At 38.9% G+C, this 20,232-nt stretch overlaps 1 protein-coding gene across 2 annotated transcripts in view; it reads left to right on the plus strand.

Annotated features, from left to right (window-relative positions):
* LOC149242303 (serine/threonine-protein kinase D6PKL1-like) overlaps positions 1–18,244 on the plus strand; it is a 57,706-nt gene extending 39,462 nt beyond the window's left edge. For both annotated transcript variants that reach the window (XM_089374203.1, XM_089374202.1), the window contains exon 3: positions 17,038–18,244. In XM_089374203.1, the coding sequence (XP_089230329.1) occupies positions 17,038–17,923 (886 nt within the window). In that variant the 3' untranslated portion in view covers positions 17,924–18,244. The remainder of the gene's footprint in view (positions 1–17,037) is intronic.
* Positions 18,245–20,232: the final 1,988 nt, after the last annotated feature.

Consider the following 20,232-nt stretch of genomic DNA (forward strand, 5'->3'; position numbering starts at 1 on the left):
AAAGGTGAATATATCAAAATGGCACCGAGTGCAATACATATCATCGACAAAATACATAAGCAATGAGGCTCTAAATGGCCTCTAGAGTGCAAAAACAAAGCCTACAAACTATGGGGCCAGTGGCCTACTACAAGACTTCAGTCTAGACTCTACATATATGATAATAGTAAATACTATAATAGTGATCAACATTATCACTTGAAATTGAAACTTCTCATGAGTCTCAGTCATCATGATCAAACTCAGTTGGTTGAGTCTCGACTCCCAAACTTTGCAGTCACAAACTTCTCTATTGGTTCAGTGACTTGAGTCTCAAACTTATGAAGGTATTTTGCCCTAATATGCCCTATTATTTCATTTGGTGCTCCACATGGCTTTACATGGCCTCCTATCCCAGCCAAGTGTTGCTTGAACCTGTTAATACCCCCTCCTTGAATGGATTTTTGGCAATATTTGCAGATCATTTTGCCATCAATCATATCACAATGAGCCCATGCAGTATCTCTGGCTTTTGGAGGCATGATGACTCCCTGGATGGTAGACAACAGTCAAATAAGGAATTTTCAAGTGCAAATCCTTACCTGGAAATGCAAACTAGCTTCCTTAGCCTCCTCTTGAAGATGACAACTCCACTGACAGCTACACACTATCTCCAAAATAGCTCCAACTCCAACTCCAAGATGACTACTTCAGCAAAAACTCAACACTCTCCAAGCTCACAAACAAACTCACAAACACTCCAAATCAGTTGTGTGAGACAAATGAGAGTGAGAGGGGCCTCTTATAGCTTGGAGAGGGTGTTTTTGGAGGGAAAACACCCTTAGTTCCCCCCCAAAACCCCAAAACCACAGTTAGAAATCCGCTTTTTGCAAGTTATGGTGGGCATGCCTAAAACCGGTCGGTTTGATACAAACCGGCCGGTTCCGTCCTAAACCGGCCGGTTTTCACCGGTTAGGGCCAAAGATTGGAGAAACTGCCTTTCAAACCGGGTTTTTTGGCCAGTTTAGACCGGCGGCCTTGCTAACCGGCCGGTTAGACCGGTAACCGGTTTTTAAAAACGGTTTTAAAAACACTGGATTACATCCCATAAACATGTTACCTCTTTATCATAGGGATGGTTAGATAAATAACGTTACTAGGGGTTTCCAACCTCCAAGGGGAAGTAGCATGTTCCAAGTTAGCCCATCAATCCATAGGTGTGTGTGAAAATGGTGGTTGCGGAGTGGGAAAGACTCTAGGGCAGGGTGTTATAGCCGTGTGACCAGCTAATGGAGGTCCAACATCTTGAGTATATAGATGTGAGGGAGCAATTATGGGGGCACGAGTTACCCCTTTCCTCGACTTGCTTTTTCCACCCCTCTGGTATGCCTTTTACTTTTTTATGATTTATTTTTATTTAGGTGCATAACTCAGGAGCCCAAACTTGCTTTTGAAATTTTACACTACGCCTTAAATATGAGTTAGTTTATTGCTCATCAGGATTGGCAGAATACAAGAGTTCCTTTTATAGATGAAGCGTCATTTGCTTGAGGAATTGGGTGATGACTAATTACGGAGGTGGAGCTCATGCTAGGCTTTTGCCCACACACTAATCAAATGTCCTAGTCGTCTTTTGCAGTGTTCACTTTTCTTTCATTGTGGCTTTCTTACATTTTTATCTTTCTTTCAACTGCATCTACCTTTAGGGAAAAGTTTATGGACCCAGATTCATGGATGAGTATGAAAGGGTGCTAACCCCAATGACCTATGACCACCAATATGAAGAATGGAAATGAATAAGGGAAAAGATGAAAAGTGGCATGGAATAATCATGGACACTTTACTTCAATTAGAGCATCCCCAATAATGTCCTTCCTAAAACCTTGAGGCCTCAAAGGAGGTCCCATTGGACTAGATTCAAAGGCTAACCCCTCTCGGTGAAGTAAGGGATCGACAATATAGTCAAGATTGGTCAATCATCCAGTTTGCCCCTTGATCGACATTAGTATGGTCATAGTATTAAGTGAAAGCACATGGATGCAAAATGGTTAAAGTGCTCGTCGATGGATGATCCACCTTTCTTCAAGAAAGAATGCCAGATGGGAGAGAGAAATATGTCTGGAACAAGAAGTGGAAGATTCTTGCATCATGTTATGTGCTGATCATATGGGGTTGCTGGTTGGCTGATTGTCCAAGGAGGAGAAGAACATCTCGTATAGGTTTCACACCTTTTTTAGTGGGTAAAAATGTCCATGTTACATAGGTACTGATCTGCTTTCTTGTTAAAATTGTAGCAAGAAAAGGCTTCATTTGACTTGTGCTTTAGTCAAATCTAGAAATTCGATTTTCCACATCAGCAGGATGACTTGGATTGCAGTTAGCTGGAGTGACATGGCTTTGTCTCCTAGTTAAATAAGGGAATTTGAGTTTGTAGGCTAGAAGTAGAGTTGTGCATGGGTTGATTGCTAAAATCTAGTAATTTAGTGGAGTTATAGTTAGTTAAATTCAATTATCTGAGCTCTAGTCATTAGTAGAGTCAGTAAGAGTTCAGTTGAGTAGTAATGATTGTTGTTAACTCACTGTTAAAATTGGCAACTAGGGCCAAACTCCATGTGGGTCATCTTATTAATGGGAGCTGATATTTTTCTTGGATCTCTCTCATCGAGAGGTGTAGGATTGATCTAAAGATCATCCGATTCCGATAAGTATTCATGGAGATATGAATTTATTTGCGTTATGGGACAATTCGTCAAGGTTGACCAGCAACCAAATAAACCCCACTTGTGCTCAACGTTTTAGTATAAATAGAGGTGGCCTTCAAGTCATTTTCAACACACTTGGGATCTCTTCCTCTCTACTTGTCTTTGGGTTTTAGTAGGAGGAGAGATCCTAAGGGATAACTCTGCCCTAATCCAGAGGGCAGAAGTCGGAACTGTCGGGAAAAGCCGGAACTGCTGGGAAAAGCCGGAACTGCCGGGAAAAGCCGAAATTGTCGGAACTGCCGGGAAAAGCCGAAATTGTCGGAATCCCGAATCCAGCGAATCCGACACGATTCGGTCCGGATTCGTGTCCAAATCACAGGACACGTCGTGTCCGAGGGTGTGTCGTGATTTTCAAAAGCGTGTCGCGATTTTAGGGCACGTGTCCGGTTTCTAGGACTTGCCAAGCTCAACGCGGGAATGAAAAGGGCGTGTTTGCTCATTAAAATTGTCATTTGGCAAGTGATTTGTGATGTTGGCAAGTGATTTGTGCTGTTGGAGCAAGGAGTAAAGCATTTTGGCAGCTTCATGATCAAGTCTAGGCCCTAGTATTGATATGCTATTCATGGTAATGTTAAATTCTTAAAGTAAAAGTGACATTCTCCTTAATCTTCATTTTCATCCTTTTACTTAAATTTTTAACATTACCATGAAATGACTCAGGATGTTTGAGAGTGGTTCCGGCCTCATTGGATTTCATATGGAGAAAGTAGAATTTTAAATTTCATTCAAAATCCAGCAGACTTATCAGTTTTTCAGGATTTTAGGATTGGGGGATTGCAATGTTTCCATTGAATTTTGTCATGTATAAGGGTATGGAACTTGTATTTAATCAAGAGCACCAAACCAAGAGCTTCTGAATATGTCGCTCCCGCTCCCGTTTTCGCTCCCGCTCCCCGCTTTCGCTCTCGCTCCCAAGTAACACTGTTCCTGATGATATGGGTCTGGACACCACTGTTGAGTTGGCATTGGCCAACATGGATCTCAATGATCCAGTGCTAGAGCCTGTTAGATTTGATGACTTAGAGGGGTCAACCTCCATACCAGCAGATGCAGAGGCGACTACGGATACAACGGAGTAGGAGGATGTAGAGGAGAGCAGTGGGGACCATGATGATGGGGACATTGATGCGATTTTGATGCTGATTGATGCCTTGAGGCTTGTATACCTGTAGTTGTTTTATATTTTCTATTTCTATTTGCCATTGGCATTGCACCAACACTACCTATGTAACACATTTTGATCTGATGACTTAATGAGAAAACTACAGTTGTCAGTGTGTTTATCTTACTATCTTGTAGTTGTAAGTTGTCTTTCAGTTATGAATTATGAATCATGATTTAAATTTTTAATAGATTTATCATTTATGTGACTAGTACCACTGACATTTATTTGAATTTTGTATGTACTATGCATGCTAATAGCTATAGATGAAGATCTATGTTTGAAATCAATAAATTTGTATCATTAATTAAAATTTGTGTAAGAAATATGATAATATCTAATTTTTAATATATATGTATATTTTTTAAATATATATATATATTTTTAATAAAATAATATATAATGTGTCCTAACATGTCCTGTTCCGGGGAGTCAGCGTGTCCGAATCCGACACCACGAATCTCGAATCCTACGTGTCCCGAATCCCCGTGTCAGGTGACTTAGTTAGCAGCAAATACACCAAGCATGCAATGTTACAGCTAGCATGCAAGGGACAACTAGCATGCAACAACAAGCATGCAAAGGACAACGAGCATGCTAGGGACAACAAGCAAGCAAGATGCAGCCAACACATAGGTCAGTATGGCAACATGGTGCAACAATGGCACATAATGCAGTATAGTGATGGGTACAGTCATGATTAATGAAGCATGATGAGATGCAGCATAGTGATGATGGGTGCAGCATGGTGCAACACGGTGAGGTGCAGCATGATGACGAAATGCAACACAACGATAGGTGAAGGAGTCACCTTGGAGAATCAGTTGAAGCAACATGTCTTCAACTGATCTCATGTATCATCTTCTTAGAGATGATCTATGCTCTTATCTAGATAAGTCAAAGTGTTGACTTCTGTTGTAAACGTACTATCTCTCTCTCTTTGCTGAACTATTGAAGAACATATAAGAAGAATTGATCAAGGGTTTCCCCACATTGGGGTTTGTCCCTGGCTAGTGCCACATCTTGTGTCCTCTTGTCTTGGCTTGTCTTCTGATATTTATGTTTATGTTCTATCTGCAGTTTACTTTAATGCTGATGTGATTGGTAATTTGGAAAAGATATTGAGCTAACTGTGAAAATTGAAATAAATTGCTCTAAGCATAGAACATACCTAAAATTAACACTCACTGATCTCTCAGTTAACCGATCAATTTACTAAAAATAGTCCCAGTCATGCATGGAATTCGAATTGCCTACCTGGAGTGGAGGAAAAGGCACATTGTAATTGTCAGCTGTATACTAGTTGAGTGTATAGGTTTTGCATTGGAGTAGGTGATCAATTCATTTAGGATTTGTGCAAGGAAATAGAGAATTCTCCTATTTTTTAGGGGCTAATTTCCTCTAGGATTGCACAAGGAAATAGGAGGAAGGTTGAGGCCTATTTGGCGAAGTGTTGGTTAGAGCAGGTCAATGAGCAGGAGATTAGAATTGCAGTGCAGGTTGTGCTTCATGTGTGAAGCAGTCATTGTAATCGATCCATATTCTCATACGAATTAATGTAAAGCAGCGGAGGGGTTTTTCATAGTTGGGTTCCTCGGTAAAATCATTGTGTTCCTTGTGTTTTGCTAGTTGCATGTTATTGCATGTGTTTCTATTGTGTGTTTTTCTTTCCGTATAATAGCAGAAGAAATTTGTGTCTCTTGTTTTCAGTTCGAATTCATTAGTAGTAACAAATTTCTTGCAATTTCTACATGGTATCAAACCATCATAAGACTACATAGAAACTTTGTTCCAGATCTTCTCTCAGAGAAATTTTGATTTGCAGAGTTTTTGGTGTAGATTCTCTTTAGTGCAGGAAAAATGTCTTTCGACAGATTGAGGTTGGAGTATGCATTGGAGGGCATCTCAAATTTTTGTGCTTGGAAAGACAAGATGGAACTTGTCTTGGCTGATAATGGAGTATGGGAATATACATAAACTGATATTCCGAAACTAACAGTATCAGATGCACAAGCACTTGCTCAGTGGAAGAAAGACACAACAAAGGCTAGGAGGATTATTCTGGAGGGTGTCAGAGATCATGTAGTTTCAAACTTGCATGGAAAGGAGACTCCTTTTGCAATGTGGAAAACTCTCACAGATCTATTCCAAAGCAGCAATGATGCTAGGAAATTGGCATTGAGAGATAAACTCAGGGGCATTCAAATGCAAAAAAATGAAACCAATCCACAATACCTTTCTAGATTCACTCGGGTTCGGGATGAACTTGGAGGAGTAGGAGAAAATGTGCCATCATTCGAACTTGTGAGCTTAGCACTCCTTGGCGTTCCGAAATCCTGGCACAACTATCAGGAGCCAGTTAATGGAAGAGACAAGTTACCAAATTGGGAGAGATTTTGGGATGATTTGGTGCAAGAGGAGATCGAAAGAAACACTAGAGATGTTGTCACAAGCAGAGCTGAGGAGGGAGAAAACTTTGCCTTGGCAGGGACGGGAAGGAAAGCCAAAGGCCCAAGGCAAAGCCAGAATCAAGCCAGAACCAAGACAAGAAGAATGACCTTAGAAAAATTAAATGTTTTTATTGCCATGAATATGGACACTATGCAACCAAGTGTTTGCACAAGAAATCTGGGAAGAAGCCTGCAGGAGATGATGCTCTTGCATCACAATTCAAACTAAATTTCACCCTCATTGCATGCATGGTAAGTACTGTACGAGGCAGTGTATGGTACTTGGACTCTGGAGCCTCATTTCATATGGCAAGATCTAAGGAGTTCTTCAACAACTTAGAGGAGAAGGACTACAATTACACATAGAGCTTGGAGATGATGTAAGGGATTGGCACTGTCACCTTTAAGAGGGAGTCAGGCTCCCATATTCACTAAGGATATAATGAATGTGCCTGGCCTGAAGAAAAATCTAGTTTTTGTCGCTGTACTTGAGGATAGAGGATATGATGTATTGTTCAGTAGAGGGAAGGCATATTTGAAGCATGTTGCTACTGGACAATTAAAAGTTAAAACAAATTGGTGTTCAAGTTAAAAATCTCTACAAGCTAGAGGTAGATTTCGCCATGCATGCAATTATACCCCCAAGAGTGAGGTGGGTCTATCTAGAGCCTTAGTCCAAGAGTTGCAAAGATTTGGGAAGGGTCCATAGGAGAGCAATAATAGTTGCATTATTCTCTTCTCATGGATCATTACCCTTGCTATAGGGACCCACAATATTCAGTATCAGAAGGATCTGTGTAAGTTGATGCAGTTGAATCTTGGGCAACGGTTGCAGGCTAGTAGTAGTCAGAGGCAGCTACAACTCGGAGACAACTGATTCAATATTTTGGATACTTCTCAGTTGCAGTTGTTGCAGTAGCAACAACAACAGTGAGAGGGAGTGTTAGTTGTGTTACAGTAAATTCCATTGGAGTAGGATGGGGTTGTGCAAAATCCTTTTCTTGCTAAGAGGGAGTGTTAATAGTGTAGCAAGAAAAGACTTCATTTGACTTGTGCCTTAGTCAAATGGAGAAATTTGATTTTCCACATCAGCAGGATGACTTGGATTGCAGTTAGCTGGAGTGACATGGCCTTGTCTCCTAGTTAAATTAGTAAATTCGAGTTTGTAGGCTAGAAGTAGAGTTGTGCATGGGTTGATTGCTAAAATCTAGCAATATAGTGGAGTTATTGTTAGTTAAACTCAGTTATCTGAGCTCTAGTCATTAGTAGAGTCAGTAGGAGTTTAGTTGAGTAGTAATGACTGTTGTTAACTCACTGATCTCTTAGTTAATTGATCAATTTACTAAAAATAGTCCCAATCATGCATGGAATTCAAATTGCCTAGTTGGAGTGGAGGAAAAAGCACATTGTAATTGTCAATTGTATACTAGTTGAGTGTACAGGTTTTGCATTGGAGCAGGTGATCAATTCCTTCAAGATTTGTGCAAGGAAATAGGGAATTCTCCTATTTTTTAGGGCTAATTTCCTCAAGAATTGCACAAGGAAATAGGATGAAGGAGATGACCTATTTTGGCTAAGTGTTGGTCAGAGATGGTCAGTGAGCAGGAGATCAGAATTGCAGTGCAGGGTGTGCTTCATGTGTGAAGCAGTCATTGTAATTGATCCATATTCTCATCTGAGTTAATGCAAAACAACGGAGGGGATTTTCCTAGTTGGGTTCCCCTGGAAAATCATTGTGTTCCTTGTGTTTTGTTGGTTGCATGTTATTGCATGTGTTTTCCTTTCCTAGAATAGTAGAAGAAATTTGTGTCTCTTGTTTTCAGTTCGATTCAATAGTAGTAGGAAATTTCTTGCCATTTCTACATTTCTCAACATTGATTATGTGATTTGGTTTATCATTATCATCTTTTGTAAAAATACACTTAAAAGCTAGTGCCACATAGGGATGCATTCCTGAGGGGACGTTATATGCTCCACTTGCTCCTGGGATGTGGGCACCCCACTGGGGTTGTTTCCCCACACTCCCTTTTTGAGAGGACTCCAGGAAACTCACAGGGGAATGTTCGCCCCAAATGTAGGGATGCTCCACCCAAAAAAGGGGAACTCCTAGATGCCCCTCCAAGAAAAGGGGGACTTTTGGACACCACCCCCCATAAAAAGGGGACTTTTGGATGTTCCTGTTGATTTTTCATGGCCTTCTAATATGATAATTACTTCTAATGATTTCTTAATTAATTCTTCTTGTGCTACATACATCATTAAGCAATTATATGTAGAAAATCTCGATTGTAAACAAAATTGTTGAAAATGATAGCGAGAAAAGGGTTCCTTGATTTGTGCCTTGATCAAAGGAACCACAACGAGTTTCCCCTTGGCATGCTCAAATTTCCCATAAGTTAGGACGAATCCTAAGATCTAGGAGAGTTCCTAAAAGTTTGGAGTTATGAAGCAGTTAATTGATGTTTTATAGTGGAAGGCCGAGTTATTAGTCTTCTAGTGCGAGTTAATTGAGGAAAAGAACGCGTGTTTGAGTCTCAAGTCCTTGATTTGAGATAGGACGAGTTGCATGAGTAGTTAACTCATGCTAACTCAATCAATCACAAAAGCAAACTCCTTAATTAGAAACTCACTAAACTTAGCCATTCGAATTGCTTTAAAAGGAGGAACGAAGGCACAATTTGATTCATTGTCTTGTGAGCACGAGTTGGTGAGACAAGGCAGTAGAGAGCACAGGTTGGTGCTTGTGTGTTGAGGCTTGTGCGAGTTTGATAGAGAGCAGATTTCCTTGGAGAGTGCGCACAGAAATAGGGAGAATCCCTATTTAATAGGAGGCCTATTGCGCTAGGATTTAGGAGCTCTAGCGCAAGGAAATAGGGCTCAAGAGTGTGCATAAATTTAGGAGGCAGGGATCAACAATCTTGCAAGGGTTTCAAGCCTGGTTCAAGGCAGGAAAACAAGGTTGTTTTCAGATTGAAACAAGTTGTATTTGTAAGAGATCTATTGCTCAATTTCTATCAATAATCAAGCAAAGGGTTTTCCCAGTTGGGTTCCCTAGAAAAAAACTTATTTTTGATATTGTGTGACTGTGTTATTTTTGTTCCTATTCCACTGCAAAATTAAGTAGAGAAATTATGTGTTTATATGAAAAGAAATTATATTCAAATTGTTCATATTAGCAGTTGTAGAATTTCGTGGATTTTGTACATGGTATTAGAGTTCTTGGAACATATTTAACATCATCACAAGTACATCTAGCATAAGGTGAAGGAGGCCGTGTTGGGGTATCTTCTTTTGGGTACCTGAGTTTGGTTAGGAGCTAGCTGAAAGAAAGTACAAATTCTGGGCAGTTTGGTGCTATTTTTGATATGCTTGATCTCTTGGGATCAAGGGCGAGCTTCTCCGTGTTGTTGCTGGTGGGACTGAGCTCTAGTTTAGGGCTAGTTTGGTGTCTTGAAGTGTGCCTGAACAACAATCTTGAAGAGGTCGTGTATCAACACAAAATTAGGGCTGCTGAAGAGGAAGGGACAACACAATTTTTGGACGTGTCCGAGGTCAAGTTTTCACTAAGTTGACTTGTACTTCTTGGAGGGCCAACTTGATTTTTGGAGGCAAAATAATTTTGAATTTCAAAATTTAACTTTTTCCCTCTTTTATTTGGAGCCGACTTGAATTCAAATTAGTATTTTCATTATTCTTTTTCTTTTGTGGGCTAAAACAATTAAAGAATACCGACCGCAACTACAAAAATTCAACACTCCCTCTTAGCTAGGGAGGTATTCTCTTTGACTTCAGATGCTCACTTGTTGAAAAATTTCTCCATCCCAATAAAAAGGTTGAATGAGCTAGCTATGTTTATGTATCCATCCACTACATGTGGAAATCTGCCTGCATCAACACCATGCAAATGGATCTAGTTGCCTACTAGTCAACTCTCCTTTGCAAATGGATCTAGTCACCCATTGGCCAAAGGCCTCCTTCTGGGGTCAACAAGACTAGTCCTAGGTCACGAATTATCCAAGTCGTCACCTGGAACCTGGTCAACACCTTTGACCTATGGTGAAACCCTCGACAATTACCATTATTGCATGCCAATTGAATGCTAAAGACACACTCTGCCCACTAGCCAAGCACCTGTTAGCAATATGGAGCACTCGAGGCCTTGATGATCTCTGGACCATTGTCCCTAACCACATTACGTGACAACTTGATCAATACCTTTGACCTAGGGAGAATGTCTATCCTTGATGCTACAACATTAACACTCCCTCTAATTGAGGGAAGCATTCTCAACTACTCTAAGTTTGTCCTTGAAGTATACAAACTTCACCTTGGGACAAAGGCTTTGTGGAATGTCAACAACCTGCACGTTTGTAGAAATGCATAGGAGCCTTACTCCTTGCTTCTATACCATGTTCCAGATGTGTTTGTACCATGATCTCGATGTGCTTCGACCTATCATCACAGTCGTCTCCTACACCTAATCAAACAATCGAGTAGCTTTTGAATCCATACTACAACTCACCAAACAAGTTGCAATATACTCTGCCTCTGCAGTCTTGAGTCTGAGTGTGACCAATGTTCGCTTCCTTTCCATTCAAGATATCATAACAGAATCCAAACTGAATCATCATACTAATGCACTCATCCTGTCTTCAACACTCTCTGCCCAATTTGAATTTGTATATCCTTGCAGTTGTACTTCATCATTTGAGACGTGTACCATGTCGAAACCTCAACACATGCTGTGCTGCATGCCTCGACCCAACCATAATTTCACCGGTTTCACTGGATCCATCACCAGTACTGCTTGACACTAAAGTAGATCTTGCTGTAGCAGCCTTGGCTACTCCCTCTGCCACTTAGCTTCTTCAAATTAGTTACCTTTGGAGTGGCTATGGACTAGCTGTCCATCAATCCCAAATCTTTGAATGATCGTAATAATATGCTTCCTTTGACCAAGAAAGATCTCACCAAGTTTCTGCCACACTTCTGGTCCCGAGAAGGAATGTATCCAACCAAGATCCCTCATCTCGAACTTAGAGGTCAACTCCCTCTGACACTGAAGCAGGGCTTGACTTCTCCCTCTATCATGGAAGCAAATCGTCTTGCTACTGTTGCTACCTCTGTCATGTGAGTCCTTCTACTTTTGTCATAAATAAGTCATATGATAACAAGATCAACCAAGACTTGTTAGATATTCATCAATCCAAGAATACGATGCCCGAGGTTCGTACAAACCTTTCTTTAGTTTGTAGACATGAGATTCCCTCTCATGTACGTCAAATCACAAAGATATATCTATGTACACTTCTTCTTTCTCAATTACTCCATTGATGAAAGCGGTTTGCACATCCACTTGATGTAATTTCCACCTATAATAGAAGCAACAACAATAATAGTTCTAACAAAAGTGTACTTGACAATTGGAGCAAATGTCTCCTCATAGTCCTCTCCCTCTTTCTGGGAAGAATCCTCACGAATCTTGCTTTGTACTTCTCACTTTCGCCATCTACCGCATGCTTCATCTTGTAGATCCAGTTGGAAGTTACCATTGACTTCTTTTCGGCACAATTTTCTCCATCATGGCATGTTTCAAACTTGTTGGCCTTCTTGCTCCCTTTGAACTAGGAGCTCTTCCGGTCATCAGACATGGTTCTAGATGTCAGTACAATTTCCCCCTCTTGAACACGAATCACTCTAGGAGAATCACCTTGCCACAAATTTTGCTTCATTCTTCCAATGCTTTCATCTGCTATGAGAGCCTTGGCAACCTTCATGATGTACTTGTAACCTTCACTGGGAGGTCATGGAAGAAACAATTATAACCAAGCAAAAGAAACAAAGACAAGAGACTAACTAATAATAAAGCAATAATAATCAAGCGAGAGAGAGAGATATAGAGTACCTTGGGTTTAAGGGGAAAATTGATGGCTTTGGCTTCAAAATTTTGAAGAAGATATTGGCCAGTATAGGGGAGATTAGAGACCCCGTTCTGTGGCTACTCTATTGGTTTGCTCATAGAACTTGCCTAGAAAACTAAGAAAGATAGACCTAGGGTAAACTTCTATTTACTAAGTAGTTTCAAGGTCAGTGACCTTTGTGGCCTCCATTACTCCATTGAGAGGGATCTTTGTAAAACAATGACACTATTTCGAAGCTGATAATCATATCCTGAGGTACAGGAGTAGTATCCTTGATCATTTCTACAAAGGCATTGGAATGTTTAATAAAAGAGCCTGTTTGCCCTGTAAGAGGTTTTAAAGCTCCAGCTAGGAATGTAGTTAATTCATATGTTAGAGATCCAATTGTGTTTATAATTGGCCGTAGAGGAACCCCATTCTTATGGATTTTGGGTAATCCAGAAATTACAGGGACAATGAGGCAACTATGAGTCAAATGCTTCTTGGTGCATTCACATGGTGGGAATATCTAATGGCTTTTTTGACCTCATTCATGAGCTTATTTAAGGGGTCACTAGAAAACTTTTTGTAACTACGACTTGAAGAAAGTTGTTCGAACATCTTGTTGTGGTAGTCTTGCTTATCCAACATCGATATTGCTTCACCCTTATCTGCCTCCTTCAAAAGGACAATGGTTTCATATCTCTGAAGATTCTTTTAGGGCGTCAAACTCTTCTTTCTTTCATATTTCTTCAATGTTAGAAACAGCCTCTTCTATGGGTATGGAACTTGACACAATAGCAAACCCTAAACCCTTCATTAGTTCATTCATCATGGCATCATCAAATTGCAAGTTGGAAAGGGTGACTATGGTCCTTTATTGGTCGTCTATGTTATCGATTTGATCACATTTAATTCAAGGAGCTGTTCAAACTTCTTAATCAGTTTTCCTCTTGTGGCGTTACCCAGCTTCGACTTGTTAAGGGCTGTGCCTGCATTAACTTTACAGTGTACACCTAATATCTGGCCTGAACAAATTGGACAGATAAAGGTGCAAACTGACTGTGTCTTGATAGGTAGATGGGATCTGCTGTAGCTCTTTACTTTCACCCTGGACCAGCGAAGCACAACACCTAATCAAAATATTATTATTCACCTAATGTCTGGCCTGAACAAATTGGACAGATAAAGGTGCAAACTGACTGTGTCTTGATAGGTAGATGGGATCTGCTGTAGCTCTTTACTTTCACCCTGGACCAGCAAAGCACAACACCTAATCAAAATATTATTATTCCATCAGTTGCAGATATGGTGATTGACCACAAGCAAAGATTGGTATCAGGTTGTTTTCTCTGCAGTGCTTAAAGAAAGTAAGGATATGCTAGTGGAATCAGATATGTTCAGTGTTGATGGTGAGAGTGGCACTAATGTTGATGATGCTAAAATTCTTGCAACACATGGAAGCAAAAGAAACACTTGGTACTGTCTGATGATGATTTTGTTGCTTGTATTTTTGTGTCATGTGCATAGTATAATACTCTATACTACTATGTTTCACACTGATTTGTTGGGGATGAGGGCTGTACTTCAGGGATAGCTGGATAAAGCCCCCAAATTTCAAGGGACCCCAAAAATGGAAAATAAATAGAAAATTTAACATTTTATATTCAATTTGGAACTCAAAAAGTAAATGTGCTCTCTGCAAAAAAAAAGTGTCCACTAGCTGGAAAAACTGTTGGCAGTTACCGCGCTTTTCCTCAGTTCAAAATGATGCAAGCTGACAGATGGGATTCAAAAACCCTTAGTATAGTTGTGGTCACTCAGTGGTAGGACCTGGCAGCAGGGAAAACATTGAAATCAATTGCAAGAAAATTTTATTTTTTTATTTGTTTTATTTGTCAGTGACCTGTTGATGTTATTAGCTTGGACAGGTGTTTCTTCATAGGCTTGGTGTCTTCGCATGCAGAAGATGTCATATTGTCTCTTTAGGTGCTTGCTTGAGAGGAGTAAGTATTATTATGATTTTTTTCATAACTTGGGAAAAACACATTAATTAATTTGATTGATTAATGTTGCCTATTGGGCTAAGTTTCTAAGGATAAATAATTTAATTATTTAAGTGACTTAGATCTAATCTCTACTGTTGATCTATGTGAGTTAGGGATTGATTCTAGCCTTCTAAGTTCTATCACTTTGAAGATTGAGGGTTAGGGATTTAACCCAAGATGAAATTATAAAAATAATCCTAAATGAAAGGTGAAAGACACATTGCAATTGAGGAAGTGATTTTCTCAAGGAGTGAGAGGCTCAAGTGACTGGAGAAGAAGAAAGTGTGCAGCAAAGATTTATGGAGGAAATTTGAGGCTGAGAATTCTGAGTTAGGGGGCCAAGATTTTGTGCTGGCCAAGACTTGAAGGGGGAGGCCGAGATTTCCAGCTGGTCATGTAGAGCTAAGGAGGCTGAGACTTTAGCTAGAGGGGCTGTGTTTCTCCCATGGTGCAGCTGTATAGGTGGGGGCTGAGACTTTGCCAGGGGCAGAGTTATTCTCTAGAGCCAGCTGATTTCAGAGGCCGAATTTCTTCTATGCTAAAAATCGAGTGGGTCGTTTATAGGTTCAAATAATTGCTGTAATTTCTTTGTGTTTCTCTGTGGGTCAAGGCCCTAAATTTTCCATAATACAAGTGAAGGGAGATTCATTGGATGGAAAATTCCTGTTGTCTTGTGATTGTTTTTTCTATTATTTGCTGCTGCATAATTTGGTTGTAAAGTTATAAATACCAGTGTATCTATTTTCCAGCAATTTCAAAATTTATTTGAGCATAAATATTTTTCTGGGTATAAAACAGTTGTGGAGAAAAATAAATCAGACCTGGTATTAACTCTTGACATGACCTGCGTTGGAGACATCCCAAGGATGTCAAACTAGTGTCCCCAATATCCTAGGGATGTGGGATGCATACCCCTGTCCCCCTTTGGTAGGTAACAGGTCTCCCAACCTGGGGAATATGTCGTCATGAGACACTGATATATTAGTTGGAGGAGTTGCGTCTTTTGGGGCTCTTGGTGCTATTATTTCGTGTATATTTATTCTAGTCTCAAATATTCTTTGGTCCTTTATGGACATGGATGCAAATTAGATTTAAATTTCATTTTTAATAATGATGTATCTATCAATATATTTTCATTATGTTTACAAATGAGAAAAACAATGTGGCTACTTGAAATTATTTCATTGCAGTAGAGTTTCTAAGTTTCAGGATTCATCAATTCAATTATCTAAAAGGTTTTTTTAATTACTTCTATCATTTTATGAATGTAGTTTTCAATGTTATGTATAATCTCATATATTTTTCATGGGGTTATATCCCCTATGCTGTCCACTGAAATTTGGGAGTTCTGTTTAGCCATACTTGAAATTAATCATATCCCTCATTCCCATCCCTGAACCTTGGTGGAATACAGTGATTTTATTATAAGATAAAATCGTTACAAATGATTCTTAAGCCAGTACTGTAAAAAAAGACTTTGAAAGCTACTCAATAATTTTTTCAGCCACCAAAATGACCAATATTTTGCAGCTTACTGATAAGATGAACAACCGCAAAATAAGGTAAGACCTAGCAATGTACAAGCTAAAATAAGCATAGACAATGCAGAGAATCATCATCTCAAATCAGTCCCGATAGAGATTTTCAGTCCCCCAATGAACCATTGCTCAACTTGAATATGAGCCTGCCTGTGCTTGCACATTGTTAACATTTACCTTGGACAGTTGGTGAAGTACCAACACAATCCTCTCCTGCACTTGAAACAAAATATCCACTTACCAAAATCACTTTCTCCAGATCGAGTTGAATCTGATGCAAGAAATTCTAAGATCATCCACAATGTTTTGCAAACCTGCCCTCTCAATTAGCTACCTACAGGATCTGGATAGAACTGAGCACTGTTAAGAGAGGCAGAAGTAATAAGGAAATGATGTCTGCCTCCCTTCATCATTCAGTAACCTTTGCTGCTACCTGAGATTGATATTGATCAGAAAAGATCTGTTTGAGTGCATCTTGTGTGAACCAGTATCTATTTTGTCTTCCAAATGATGTCTATCAGTGCTTCTGAAAATCACTACTTTAGGGGGTATTATTTCACTTAGGAATGATTAGAATGTGCTCTTTTGATTTGCCGAGAAAGTCCAAAAGGGTCTTTTTGACCAGAGAGGTATAACTTTTTTTTTTTGGTTTGCTTTTTTAACATAATTTTTTTCTCCATTTCCCCTTTTATTAGCTAGATTTATCCTCAAACTTTATTTCGGGAAACCTGTGGAGCATTCCCTGAGAATGATTTTGATGGTTCTTGAACAGCTTATACAGAAATAATAAAATATATTGGATTTCTTTGTAGTTTATTATGAAAATAGCCATATACCACAGTGTGCTAATTGAAAATAGCCAGATCATCTTAATTTTCTCTTGCATGGAAAATGTTTTTGGCTTTTCATGCCTGCATTTCTTCTTCCTAACATGGTTAGATGGAAGAAAATTTGGTCATCTTGAATACCCATGAGTTGCTTCATATTTAACTAAGCTTATTCAACATTCATATTTGTTCACAGAAAATCTTCTCTCTTGAAGTTCCTTGCACAGAGGGTTCTCTACTTGCAGTTGGTTTTAACCTGAAAATAATGATAAACAAGGATTGACTGCATGGTTAAACGAATCTAAAACCCTAGTAGTTGTTTTTATAATAAAATGATTGCATTGGCTTTTAACTGATATCATGTGTGACAGGTTTTATGCAGCAGAGGTTCTTCTTTCTTTGGAGTATCTGCATATGCTCGGAGTTGTGTACAGAGATCTCAAACCTGAAAATGTTCTAGTAAGGGACGATGGACATATCATGCTTTCAGATTTTGATTTGTCTTTGCGGTGTGCTGTCAATCCTACTTTAGTTAAATCATCATCTATTGATCATGATCCATCCAAGAGAGTTCCAGCATATTGTGTTCAACCAGCCTGCATTGAACCATCTTGTGCTCAGCCAGTATGTGTTCAGCCTTCTTGTGTACAGCCTTCGTGTTTTGTACCTCGATTCTTCCCTCAAAGATCAAAAAAAGGAAGAAAACACAAATTGGAAGTTGGCAATCAAGTGACTCCTCTTCTTGAGCTCATTGCAGAGCCAACTAGTGCCCGCTCCATGTCATTTGTAGGAACCCATGAGTATTTGGCACCGGAAATTATCAAAGGAGAAGGGCATGGTAGTGCTGTAGATTGGTGGACCTTTGGGATATTTCTACATGAACTTATCTTTGGAAAGACACCATTCAAAGGGTCAGGCAATCGTGCTACTCTTTTTAATGTAGTTGGGCAACCTCTAAGGTTTCCTGAATCACCCACAGCAAGTTTTGCAGCCAGGGACTTGATCAGAGGTTTGCTGGTAAAAGAACCTCAACATCGCTTGGCAGTCAAGCGAGGAGCAACTGAAATCAAACAGCACCCTTTCTTTGAGGGTGTAAATTGGGCTCTTATTCGCTGTACCACGCCCCCTGACATTCCAAAGCCCTTTGAGATTGAATTGCCTGCAAAGAAGGTGGCCACAGCTACTACTGCCAGTGAGAAAAAGATTGCTGCAGACTCAAATTCTTCAGGGAATTATTTAGATTTCGATTTTTTTTAAATTTGATGTAATGCCTGTTGGTTTGACCAAGGAAAGCAACTGCCTTCCCTGTATAGTGTAAACTGTTTTTATCCATCTTCGAGGAAGTACAGAAACTAATTCAAAGCCCAGGGAGGCTATACACCCCTATTATTAGAAGCGATAGCTTCCAGTTTATTCTTTTTCTTTTGGTTTTTGAAACTTGTACCATAGCTTTAGAGTGCAAAGATAGAAGTGGCTGAAAGGATTTGAGGATCTAAGCTTTTCATTGTCTTCTTAATTATGTTCTTTGGACTCATCTATGCAGTATAAAGCTTGCAAAAATATTTCCATTGTGGAGCACTTTTGAGAAGATGAGTTCATGCTGCTCTCTGATTGTCTAGGTTTGTTCAGTGGGGATTACCATTGTTGATACAAAGCAGTAAAATGAACTTTGTCTTTCATGCTGGTGTATTTAGAAGGAAAATGGAACAGGGATGAGCTTTATTCATTCTGAGGAATAGGACACGGGATGCTAACATGGGTTACGGTTTGAGAAATATTGCTTAATAAGATTGGGACATTGGATGCTATCATGCTAACATGGGTTGCAATTTGAGAAATAGTTTTTTAAGAAATTTCTCATTGTAAATGTAATTTCTGATGTTATTTGACTGTCATTTCTACTCTGTATTGACCAATTTCCTTCACTATTACATGGACAGCAGGACCTTATTTTTATATCTATAAATGCAGGTGCATCTGATAATTTTAGTTTATGCTAGAATTATACGTGGAAAAGGGTAAAGAGCTATAGGTAGAAAAGGGTCATTCCAATGATAAGGCCTCAGTTATGTTGTAAGTTTGCTAGTTCTCTGTTTGTTAAGCAATGGTGGTAAAAGTCTTGTGTTGTTAATGGGGCATTAGTTCACTGGTGACTTTGGTAATTGCCAAGCTGTCTTTCAAGGTTCCATTCCTGCTGTGGTCTGCAGCACCTGCTTGGCATGAGCTCAATAAGGGATGAGGTTAGATGGAAGTCCCGGAATATATACCCCTTAAAGCGAAAGAAAGTCTGTACTTTGCATTGCAACCTCATGGAGTTCTATTTCTCAAATCTTCCAAATCAAACAAAATTATTTTGATAGTTCACACCATTTTAAAATTGTTGTTAATTAATTCATTTGATGTTGTAAATGGCACAATAGTAATTTTTAAACATGGTTCATGAGGTTGCATTGGAATTATCGAGGTAAATCCATATTCATAAAATAATGTATCCGACTTTCTTTTATATCAAATTAGATGGGCCTATAGTATCTTTGCAATTAAGTTTTTCAGGGTTTTATAAATCACTTCATGAGAGTTGAAGTTAAAAGGTCAACATAATTATCAGTCTTCGATCGAAGAGTTTCATATGATTACTAGTTTTTGGGACTAGTAAGGATAACTTTGTTATGACAGAAAGTTACTTGAATAATTAGAAGTCAATTGATGGATGAACTAGTACACATTATATGAAAAAATACTAAATAAAATATTACCTTCTAATCATATTTGAAATGTGCAATTATGAGTTATATTTAGTGTGCAATGTCAAGATATTCATGAAACATGAATTTCACACCCATAAATGTGTGCAATACGATTGTGTAATTAAAACAACGATGTGAAATTGGGCGACATGGCTGTAAAACTTCACATAAAGTAATTAACATAAAATATGCAATCTGAGCTAAATATAGTTGTGAAATTGAAAAAATTGAAGTTACAGTTCGCAAATATTGCATTAGCTCGGATTAATTTATTTTACGAAGTGCAATGATGTTAAAGTTAATCCATAATGTTCAAGCAAGTGCATCTGTTTTACTAAAACATAAGAATCTTTTTAAACTCTTGGCAAATGAATATTACTTTGCTATCCAATTGTTAGTGAGAGACTATATATCTCATTGTACCCAATACTTCGTTCAAAAGTTGGTTCCCTCGAACCCAAATATCACTTTTACTTCTTTCATGTTTAACACATGAAATTCATATTGTATGAAATCCTAAGCTGTGAAGTAAAATGAACAATGCAGATACGAATATGGAAAGAAATGCATAAATTGGATAAGTCCAAAATGGGGAAGTAGAGTTTTAAATTAAATTCTAATCGTCATGACACTGTAGAAATATGGAATTTTACTGTGGCTTTTAAAGTAACGCGTCAAAATTGTCATAATTAGATAAGCTCTTTTATTTTATTGAATCATTTTTATTTTTATTGAAGTGACCTCCACTTTGATCATTATGAACAAACTTACCTCCTGGGTACTTTGTATTGTATGCTGTCTGTCAAGCTAGTAACCAGA

The sequence above is a fragment of the Pinus tabuliformis genome, chromosome 8 (assembly GCF_031772625.1).
Source record: "Pinus tabuliformis cultivar Carrire ecotype Pingquan chromosome 8, CPIR1, whole genome shotgun sequence".
In the NCBI taxonomy this organism is placed as follows: Eukaryota; Viridiplantae; Streptophyta; class Pinopsida; order Pinales; family Pinaceae; genus Pinus; species Pinus tabuliformis.